This window comes from Pongo abelii, chromosome 3 (genome assembly GCF_028885655.2).
Source record: "Pongo abelii isolate AG06213 chromosome 3, NHGRI_mPonAbe1-v2.0_pri, whole genome shotgun sequence".
Classification (NCBI taxonomy): Eukaryota; Metazoa; Chordata; class Mammalia; order Primates; family Hominidae; genus Pongo; species Pongo abelii.
The window spans coordinates 3,152,300-3,164,104 of record NC_071988.2 but is presented as its reverse complement, the minus strand read 5'-3'; the positions used below and the strand labels follow the sequence as shown (position 1 = coordinate 3,164,104).

General features: G+C 39.8%; 1 protein-coding gene across 4 annotated transcripts in view; it reads right to left on the bottom strand.

Moving 5' to 3' along the window:
• The window catches only part of HTT (huntingtin), a 168,989-nt gene that overhangs the window by 116,341 nt on the left and 40,843 nt on the right, over nt 1-11,805 (bottom strand). For 3 of the 4 annotated variants that reach the window (XR_008524958.2, XM_024245873.3, XM_054554968.2), the window contains 5 exons: nt 11,157-11,298; nt 10,334-10,512; nt 5,224-5,428; nt 3,711-3,758; nt 1,009-1,089 (listed from right to left, as the gene is read on the bottom strand). Coding sequence is in view for 3 of the 4 variants with exons in the window: in XM_024245873.3 (XP_024101641.3) it covers nt 1,009-1,089; nt 3,711-3,758; nt 5,224-5,428; nt 10,334-10,512; nt 11,157-11,298 (655 nt within the window). In the remaining variant the exon portion in view is untranslated. The remainder of the gene's footprint in view (nt 1-1,008; nt 1,090-3,710; nt 3,759-5,223; nt 5,429-10,333; nt 10,513-11,156; nt 11,299-11,805) is intronic. The other variant, XM_054554967.2, reaches the window with a different exon arrangement.

Here is an 11,805-nt window from a genome sequence, read left to right as displayed (position 1 = left end):
ATCCAGATTGCTGTGATGTTTTATTGTTGTTTAATTTGTGTAATCAAAAAAAATCTATTTTTATTTTGTAAATAAATAATTACTATTAAAATTATTCAGATTTTCCTCTCTAAATATTTGTCTTACTTTCAGTTATAGCTAAAATATTCTTTTAGATAGGATTATACAACCAAAACCACCCTCATATAATCCAGTTATTAGTACCTTAAGTTAATCCTCATCTTTTATAAAGTACACAGAGAATTTCATTAGATAACTATCTGTAACTGGCCAGGCATAGTGGCTCACGCCTGTAATCCCAGCACTGTGGGAGGCTGAGACAGGCGGATCACTTGAGGTCAGGAGTTCAAGACCAGCCTGGCCAACATGGTAAAATCCCGTCTCTGCAAAAAAATACAAAAATTAGCCAAGCGTGGTGGCGGGCACCTGTAGTCCCAGCTACTTGGGAGGCTGAGGCAGGAGAATCGCTGGAACCCAGAAGGCAGAGGCTGCAGTGCACCAAGAGCACACCACTGCACTCCAGTGACACCGGGTATCTGCACCGGGTGACACAGTGAGACTCTATCTCAAAAAAAAAAAAAAAAAAAGAAAAAGAAAGATAACTATCTGTAAACAAAGGCAGATTCTTTCAAGTTAAACTATCCATAGGCCATTTTTCATCCCATAATTGTTCATCACATTTCCCAACCCCCAGCATAACCTATCCAACTCATGAGATGTTTCAGCCTGCCATCCCCTACTCACAAAGCCCTATGCTCAAGCCATAAACCTAATTTTAAAACAGCCTAAACCACGGAAAACAACAAATATGTGATGCAAACACCACAGACACACAAGCTTCAGAGTAAGTATTACAAAAGAAGCCCGAATATGCCCCATTTAAGCAACCTGGCTCCACTGCTGCCCCCAGTCGTGCTGTCCACCAGGTGCAGGGGGACAGGCAGTAAGGGCAAGGGGTGGACGGCAGACAGTGAAGGTCCACACCAACGGCTAACTAGTGAGAACTACCTGCTAAGGCAGAGCTGCTGACATCCGATCTCGATTCAGAGTCATCCTCCAAGGCTTCTTCTTCTCCTAAGAGCACTTTGCCTAGTAAATAATGTACCAACATTCCTTTTAGTTTGCTAAAAATAAGGACTTCAAAATTAAGTAAATGCACTCTAAAATGAAACTCATAAGAATACTTAATTTACTCTAATATGGTTTATCATCATATATAAGTATTTTTATACCTCTACAGTATTAAACACAAAGAATGTAGAGATGTTATGTTTAGAACGCTATTAAAGTCAATAAACCTATATGGAAAAAGTTAAAAGCAATGATTCTCAAACTATACCACAAAACGTTTTAATAATTAATATTTATTGATTTTGATTATTAAATAATCTCTATTACTATTTAAACTTAAAAATGGTAAGTTATAACTGTAAAGATCCAATGCTATTGGCCTTTGAAATATTCATGTCATAGCTCCAATGACACACCAGAATTTATGTATAAAACTCTAATACCTAAAAGTCACTTTCATTTTATTATCTTTTAATTTTCTGGACTTTATGATTAACTATCAGAACTCAAGCATTTTATGATCTGGAAGGATGAAATAATATTTCATTTGAAAGTTCTAAAAATACATTTGATTGTCCATCTTCAGAATTACATTAATGAGAACAAATGAAACCAACAGTCTTAATATGATTTAAAACTGAACTCATTAAATCTTTGTGGCTACATTACATATGAATGTCATTAAATGACACTATCAAAATAATTATTGGAAATTTCTAATTTCTGCTCTTCAAAGAAAAAGTCAGAAGTATGATAACTTCCATAAACTTACAATGATGTGACATTAAAAGTGAAAAAAATTAGCAAAGGAAACCCAAAATCTAGATGAAATTAACACAGCAACTTGGCCTATCTACTAAATAATAGGAAACTTGTACAAAATAAGTTCTTTACCCTGAGAAATCAAATAAAATGCCAAAAAGGTGAATTCAGATCTTAACAAAAGCCATCTCTGTCTTCCAAATCAGTGGTTTGCAAATATGTTCCATAGAGCGGTCCCCAGGGTAATTTCCTCAAAGGCACAAGAGCTAGGCTGCCACCAGAAGAGAGGCTCCAGGACACCCCCACCACTTTCACCCTAATCCTATATCCAACACTACTCTACTTTCATCTGTCTTATAATTTGGGCAGATTTCACTTAAAAAGGATTTTCCAGCTATAACAAACCAGTTTGAAGACACAGCTCTAAATGGGGGAAAAATACCAAAAAGGCTTAAAAGAGACAGGATATATCCCATGTCCTAGCCAGAAGAGGACAAACTCATCTCAGCAACGTTAATCAGTCATCTTCGTTTTCACTGCCACTGGAAAAAGTGACTAAGAAACAAACAAGTGTCAGAGTAACTTAGTCACACGTGCAAAAATCTCTCCTAATTCAAGAATATAGAGATTAATTTTTCCTAGAATCCTTTTGGCTTTTAAACAATGTTTCACTAAAATCTCAAACTTGATTAAGTATCTCATACTATGATGACGCAAATATTATAGATTCCAAGTTCTTTTAAGAAATGTTTACTTAATTCAATGAAGGTTAGAATGTTATTCCTGTTAAGATCCCATTCAATACTGCAAATAGTATTAGGCATTGAGCTCTCAATTAAATACTCAAATCATGACACAAAAAAGGATCAATCTTTTAAGATTTCAAAATAGAAAGTGACAGTAATTTTTTTCCTATGCAAATCCACACTGGAAAAGAAAATAACTGGCATTGCAAAAGATAATGTATACCAAAACTAGCAGATTATATCAGAAACACTTTAATAAAAGTTAAGTTTTATCAGAACATTCTGATACGTACAGTTAAATATGGCTGAAAAATGATAACCACGTCCAAATTAAAATAACCCAACAAAGGAAACTTTTTTTTTTTTAAAGACACAAGGTCTCATTCTGTTGCCTAGGCTGGAGTACAGTGGCATGACTACAGCTCACTGTGACCTCAAACTCCTGGGCTCAAACAATCCTCTTACTTCAGCCTCCTGAGCAGCAGCTGAGGCTACAGGCACATGCCACATGCGTGGTTGTTGTTTTGTTTTGTTTTGTTTTGGTAGAGACCGGGTCTCACTATGTTGACCAGGCTGGAAAAGAAGCTACTTAATAATATTCCTGACTAATACTAAACAAAATTTACTGGGAAGGTAAGTTAACTTCATAAAATATAACAACACATTCCCTAAGGCAGGTATGGGCAAACTACAGCCTGTCTGTTTCTGGAAGTAAAGTTCTACTGGAACATAGCTGGCCAGTAGCTCACGTCTTGTCTACAACTGCATTCCTGCCACAGGGCAGAGCTGAATGTCGCGAAGGAGACCATATGGCCCATAAAGCTAAGATGTTTACACTCTGTCCCTTTACAGAAAAAGTCTGCTGACCCCAAACATTAGAAATTTATGATGCGTTCAAAATTTATGACAAAGTAATTCTGATATGAAAGTAATTTTTAAAAGCCACCCTACAAAACTATTCAGGCCTGGTTATCAGATTACAGCAACATTCACACATATAATCACTCTTCTGAGAAGAGAGATACACAGAGTCCAATACAGTATTACAAGAAATACAAGACACATTACATTACAGAAATACAAGAAAATCAGTAAGATTCAACTCAAGACTCTGATTTCTGAAATAATCACCTTTTTGTTTTCTTGAAAGGACAGGGCTGCATGAGGAACCCCCTCCAGCTGTAAATCACAGAAAGTGACAGATAAAGTAACAAGCTGATAAAATCTAGAAGAAATGTGAAAATCTTCAAACAGCTTGATTCAACTTTAAAACTAGAGAAAATGTGAATGTATTTCTACAGGAAACACTTAACATCGCAGTTCAACATTTTAATTTCAATATGAAAATTACATTAACATTCAAATATATAGTTCTAAAGATATGACCTAAGAAATCAAAAAAGCTAAGATAAATTGCATTTTAAAAGCCAAATTAAAAGTATTAGAAATCTCAGATTATTTAGTTGACTAACAATCAAGTATAACTTTTCATTAGCGATGAGTATTTCCACTCATTATTTGTAAGGCATGCATTCCATACAGAAAAAGATCTTCAGTGTAAAGGACAGGAAACAAGGCAGATTAATATTTCCTGCTCCTGGTTCTGGCAAACATTTATGTTCACACAAGGCAGCAATAAGACTTCAGTCAGATTCTCTCTAATGTGGAGGCTGTGAGTAAAGGCCACGCTGCACACACAGTGTGCACTACACCGACCGCCTAGGAGAGGACAGAGTCAGCAAAAGTTTATCCATAGCCTGCTAGGCACCAGACCCAGTGGTAGAGGCTGGGATTCAGATTCCCACCCACTCCAGCTCCCAAAGGCAGCTCTCATGCCAGACAGGACCCACCAAGCTCACTGCTCCAGGGCAGCACTGCATGGTGGGATAGGGCCCAGCCCCAAGAGCATGGAGAGGAGCTGACTGGGCAGTGGAGGCAGACGCAGAGCTGGGGACAGAGGGATTTTCTAAAGTCAGCCCAGGAAGGAACTCTCAGATCCCTCTGACAACTTGAAGATGCCATTTCTGGCAAATTAACACAAGGATCCTGGAACTATTTTCCCTACTGTTTTCATTTCTCAGCACCTGAAATGCCACAGGAGGCAGCCAAGACAGAGAAAGAATCAGGTGGAGGGGCTTTAAATGTGTGGCCTCATTTTGCCACCTAACCTTCTAAACTTTAATGATCTTATTTTATTTTTAAATTTATTTTGAGACAGCATCTTGCTCTGTCGCCAGGCTGCAGTGCAGCTGCCATCAAGACTCACTGCACCCTCAACCTGTTGGGCTTAAGCAATCCTACCACCTCAGCCTCCAAAGCAGCTGGGACTACAGGCACGTGCCACCATGCCCGGCTATTTTTTTTTTTTTTTTTTTTTTTTTTGTAGAGACAGGGTCTCACTTGGCCAGGCTGTCTCAAACTCCTGGGCTGAAGCGATCCTTCCAAAGTGCTGAAATTACAGGCGTGAGCCACCACACCCAGCCCAACTCCCCTATTTATAAAATAAAGATGAAATTTGTACTGTAAGTTTTGGCAAGGAAGATGGAGTGCAGACTGCTTAGCACAGGGCAGGCCCATAATCAATAGAGTGTAACTAGTATTACTGCAAAGTTAATTGTAAGAGTAGACCTTGCTAATAACTTGCCTATAAGTTCCACGATGCTCCCACTACGGCTTCGGCCACCAGACTCCTCCTTAGCAGCGGTGAGCTGCCCAATGCCCCCGACAGTGGTCAGGGTTTGCAGAAGCTCGGGTGGAGGCGTTCTGAAGAGCTGCTGCAACAGCTCCAGGGCTCCGGTCACAACATTGTGGTCTTGGTGCTGTGTATGATGTAACGTCAGTTCATAAACCTAGAAACAGAGAAACACAGGTGTTCTGGTCAGAGTTTATAAAATGCATCCTAAGCTTCACTTTTTTGTTGTTGTTTAATAGGACTTCATTGGCGAAGTTCATACCTTAACTTCTCCCCCTAAATATTTCCCTATCACTTCTACCAATGTGATCACCAGCTTCCATGTTGTTTTCTAAATTCCCATGATTTTTTGTTATATTAATTCCTTAAAAATAAATGGAGCACTTGCACTAGAGGAGCAGCATGAGAATGAAGATCTCTATTTCCCAAAACTGGTGACTAGGAAAGGGAAAATAAAGCCCAGCATACACTGAAGGCAGAGTCAGCTTGACACACATTTAAAAATCGAAAAACACTATTATGAGTGCCACTGAGAAAGAGCTACCAGACATTTTAAAGGCAGTATGCCATATTTATTAGCACTTTTAATACTATATCACAGTGCTCCCCAACCTTTCTGGCACCAGAGACTGGTTTCACGGGACACAATTTTTCCACAGGGCCAGGGGATGGTTTCAAGATGAGACTGTTCCACCTCAGATCATCAGGCATTAGATTCTCATAAGGAGTGCACAACCTAGATCCCTCACATGTGCAGTTCACAATAGGGTTTGCACTCCTATGAGAATCAAATGCTGCCACTGATCTGACAGGAGGTGGAGCTCAGGTGGGAATGCCAGCTCACCTGCTGCTCACTTCCTGCTGGGCAGCCTGGTTCCTAACAGGCCATGGACCAGTAATGCTCTGCAGCCTGGGGGTTGGGGACCCCTGCTATATCACATTATATGAACATAATGAACTTATTCTTTTTCCCTTTAATTAGAGTTGCCAGATAAAATACAGAGCACTCAAATTTAAATTGTAAACAAACAACAAATAATTTTGTAGTGTATGTCCCACATGATTTGGAATATACTTACACCATAAAATTACTCATAATTTATCTGAAGTTCAAATTTCACTGGCATCCTGTATTTTTATTTGCTATTTGCCAACTCTATCTTTAATATTATAAAATACATGTTTCTTTTTTTAAAAGTCAGACAGTGTAGAAGAATATAAAGTAAAAAGTCTCACTTTTAGCTCTTCTGATGGTAACTTCTATACCCCTGAATCCCAGGTCAGCAAACCATGGTGCACAGGTCAGGTCTGGCCTGCATCTGCTTTTGTACATAAAGTTTCACCGGAATAGAGCCACATTTATGGGCTGCCTGTGGCTGCTTTCGTGCTAGAAAGGTAGTGTTGAGTAGTTGCCACAGACTTGGGATGGCCTACAAAACTGAAAATATTTACTATCTGGCCCCTTACACAAAACATTTGTGGGTACCTGCTCTAGGTAATCAGCTTATACCTTGACTTCTTAAGCCATCCATTTTGAACAAAGAATCTCCTGGCTCCTCTCAATGTAATAAGGAAATCAGCACCCACATTTCCTTCACCTCATCTGCCCCCTCCTAAATTCTGTTAGCAACAGCACTGCTTTCATACTATGGAGATTTCCATTTACATGCTACTAGGTAACACTATTTACATTTAATGTTCTCTGCCTAGAAGCTGAGCCAAAAAACTTAATTAAAAATAAACAGTATGTATCTTACATATCATGTGTTCATAAATGTTATTCACTGCATAATTTATGAACAATAATGTTCACAAATGTTATTCACTGCAATAATGAAATATTTCTTTCTGAGTCCAGTCACAATAACATAGACTCAGAAAGAAAGAAGTATTTCATTACTACTCCACGTCATTTGAAAGAGAATGTCCCAAGGTTAATGGTCAAATGGGTTCTCTTACTGTAATCTATTACTTGCTTAAAATTTATTCTGCATCTTATTTTGCTTCATACTTGGATCACAAATTTCCTTTATAAATCTTGCTGGCTCTCCTATGGCTGGTTACTAATTGCCTTTTTCTCCCTCCTTGTTGATAATATACGCATATGCCTTCCCTCTGCCCAGCTTCTTAAGCATACTATTTATTCAAGAAGAATGGTTTCTAATACGAACTACACGCCGAACAACAATCATCCTAGAATTGCTTTTATTGCATGCCTAGGTGAGAGAGTTTGCTTCTTGGATTTCAGGGCTTCCTCTATTTTTCAATTTATTTCTTTTTTGAAAAGCACATATGGAAAGCAAACTGAGTTCCTGCATATCTAAAATTATCAATATTTTGCCCACACTTGCTTGTTTGGCCAGGCCTAGGATTATATTAAATTCTAATTAAATATGGTTAGCCAAACTACATTTGCTGAATTGAACGTCTCACAGTAATTTAATTAAGAACAGTTTTTAGTCAAAAGAAGATGGAGTAAGATATGTTATAGAGATAATCATATCTAGAGTTTAGAATTTGCCAGTTCAAAAATGTGCCACATCGTTTATTAAAGGTCTTAAGAAAATCAGCAATTAAGTCTCACATCCATATCCTTTTTTCCCCTTCACCCTCTATCCCTGTCCTTCTAGGATTACTGCAATCCCGATTTAACACAGTTTTGATCTCCTTCTAATCTCCATAACCAGCACTCTTGCTAATCTATGAGAAAGCCTGCAGGCCTTTTCAGGACCCACCCTTGCTCTGTCTATGCACCCACACTCATGTGTTGTGAGCACTGTCTCACCCTTTCACTCCCGGGACTTGGCAAAGACCACATTTTCTGTCTATAAAGCTCCTGTCTTCTCCCAGCTCTGTGCCGGGTCAGATTCCACCTGCCCATAAGTGACGGCTCATGACTGAACTTCTCCAGGCCCCACCATGTGCACCTCAACCTTGCTAAACTGTTTAGTAATTATTTGCTTCTCCCAACAGACCAATGGTCTCTAAACTTTTATGATCAAGCAGTCTTCTTAAAAGCATCAGTTAAAAAAAAATTGAGCATATAGTCTCAATACTTTTTAAAAGAGTACACTTACCTTAAAATATTATATAAGAAATACTGAACTCAGATATAAAATATACACTAAATCTGACAAGGCCTTTCCTCCAATTATTGATTTACAGGAAATAAAGAGAACAGAAAAAGGTGTTAATTTACACAGTGGAGATGTAAGCAGTATATCAGACCACAGGAAAACTTAGAAGACAAATAATCTGGTTTCTCAATAAATGAACTCTAAGGGAAAAAAACTGGGATGGAGGGGAACCAGTTGATCAAAGAGATTTACAATCCTTATCAACCAATTTTATTTAGATGCTGATTCCAAAAGAGTCGAGAGAAAAACTGATAATGAGTTGGTGGGTATTTGATGTAGCAAATGTTTAATATTTTCAGGTCTAACAATGGCACTGTTTTGTGACGTTGTTTTGGAGTTTTGTTTTTTTTGAGACAGAATCTTACTCCATCACCCAGGATGGAGTGCAGTAGTACAATCATGGCTCACTGCAGCCTCGATCTTCCAGGCTCATGTGACCCTACCATCTCCAGCCTCCCAAGTAGCTGGGACTACAGGCATGCATCACCACACTTGGCTGATTTTTTTTTTTAAGACATGGGGTTTCACCATGTTTCCCAGGATGGTCTCAAACTCCTAGGTTCAAGTGATCCGCCCGCCTTGGCCTCCCAAAGTTCTGGGATTACAGGCACAAACCACTGCACCTGACCATCATTTTAAAAATAAAGTTTTAAAAATAAAGAAGAGTCCTCATCTATAGAGATATTGAAATACTTATAGATGAAATAAGAGGATAATTGGGGTTTGCTTTCAAATAATAAAAAAAGGGAGAAGTAGGATTATAAATGAAATATAACTGGTCACGAGTTGATACTTTCGTATGTGTGGAATTCTCAATAAAAAGCTAGCTAAAAAAAAAAAAAAAACAAGGTAAGGTAAAGATGAAATAAACTATATTTTAAATGTATTATTACCATGGCTACACCCTTTTTACTCAACAAAACACTCAGCAGTGTTTTTTGTGAAGGAAATATAAATGTCATATCCCATGAGACTCTGCTTTTATTCTGAAAAATAACCAAAGGGCAGCTGGTTTGGAACAGAACTCTCAGCCCCAATACTTTCTTAAGAGTCCACTTTTGCTCAGCTGTTTATCAACACGCAGCACTTACATGGCCTTAATATGTGCCGGGAAGCATTCTAAGCACTTTACAAACACTACCTAACTCAGTGCTTAAATTATTAGCATTATCTTCAATTCATGATTCTATGTAAGAATGATTTTAAGCCACTTACAATTTCGTATCCTACAAAATTTAGCTAAATGGCACACATTAAGCACAATAAAATCCCTGAATAACATTTTAAGTAAAGTTCAAAAAATCCAGTTGCTTAAAATGAGGCTGCATTGTTACACAGTTAGTGAAATAACCTGAGTAAGCGTGCTACAAAGAACTGAAGTCAACTGCCAATCACAGTACATTAGAATTACTGCAAGGTTTCTCTGCATTGGAAAGAGAAGTTCCAACATTTTGTTCCGACACCCCAAACGACCACGTCCCTATCTCCTTGAGTGAGCATATACCACCCTGCCTAGACCAATGTGCTAGGCCACAGGCTCCACGGGGCAGAGGCTGCAGCTGAAATACTCACCATTGTATACCCAGCCCCTATCCCAGAGCCTAGCACACAGTGGGTGCTCAATCAGTATTTACTGGGTGGATGAACACATATCGTGACCTCTGGTTTTAGAAACAGGGTAGCAGCGGTCTGAGAGGCTTAGGTAACACGGCACCTGAGGAGGCATCACCTGCATTTGACTCATGGTGACAGTGACATACAGATGGAAGGCAGCTAGAGGTCAGCACCTAGGGTTGGAACCAAGCAGCACAGCTCCAGAGTCCACACCTCTAACCCTCAGTTCTGCCGCTTCTCTTCCAAATTAATCGGTTCTTTGAATGTCAGTCATTCACATGCAGGGCCTAGAGTAAACCCTGTGCTCCTACCTGGACAAGCTGCTCTGCAGAAGGAGAGACTTCCATTTCTTTCCGTGTCACCCCAAAGCTGCCTTTCAGGCTTGTGTCCTTGACCTGCTGCTGCAGCAAGGGCACCAAATACCTCAGGGTGAGCAGCACGCCAAGAATCAGCAGAGTGGAGTGTTCATCCTCAACAGGAACCAGTAAGCCTGTGGGGGCGGCAGCAAGACATCTTAACATCTGACTCACTGTTTGGAGATTCCCAGCTTAATTTGTTAAAAAAGAAGAGATCCTGAGAGATCAAGATGGCACAAACATGACTGTGAACGAGTACACCATGAGGCCCACTGGGAGTGGCTACACACCCATATCCCTAGCTTAGCAAGGTCCTTTCCAGAAAGCCTCACTGCCTTTGAAAGCCAGGTCGTTATTTCATATCACACGTCCACATGCTTGCTTCAGCACTTGCCAGTGTTCATTTCCACAGTTACCCAAACAACAGGAGAAACTGTCAACTGACCTACAGAGAACCCACAGGAACCCGAGGCACAGTCTCAAGCCTCACAGACTCACCGTAGTCATGGCCAGCACAGACGGAGGGCCAGGCCCTGGGTGAGACAGGGCTCACACCAGCCCACACCCACCACCCAGCTAGGTGTTCCTGGGCACAGCTGCATCTGCAGGGTCACAGAGACCCATGCAGGCTCACAGCAGCCCCAGTGCAGTTCACATTCAATCAACCAGTGCCAAATAGCCTGGTCTAGAAGCTGAGGGATCATCTGGTTTTATTTATTTCAAAGGTCTATCTTGAGTACATGCTGGAGACTGTTCCACTCATATGCCTCCAACTTACCTAAGAGCACATTTAGTAGCCAACTATAGAAATATTGTGTCCTTCTTGAGTGCTGGCAGATGCTCACTGCTGATCCTGCCGCTGTCCGCCGAATGGTGGGGGAGCTTGACTTCAGGTTCGCTATGAAGGCCTTTAACAAAACCTATGGAAGCAAAAGTCCAAGCAGATAGAAGATGAAGCTCCTATGAAGCTTATCATGTATTACATAAAACTTAACTTGAATTAGAAGTTTCCAATTCTTGCAAAGTATGAACAGTTTGAGGCTTTTCCTATAGCTGAATTGAAGTACCCCAAATTTGGGACACTCAAGAGCAGTTTACAGACACGTGTAGTCTATTTGCTTCTTTATAACCTTCACTCAGGGGACTGCTCAGCATCCATGTCCTCTCCGCAATGGTGGAGGCCTCAATTCTAGATATGCTCTGCCCACAGTATTTGGGGACAGTTAAAAAAAAATCAACAAATGACAAAGTTAAGGAGAAAAGAGTACTAGCCAACTACAGTAAATGCCCCACCCTAAGAGATGGCTTGTAAAAGTCCTGCTAATGTCATGAAGTTCTCAGGACTGCAACATCTTCAATCGGAAACATCTGCAATTTAACTGGACATGACAGCATACTACCCACAACTGTTCTCCTAAGAAATTAGG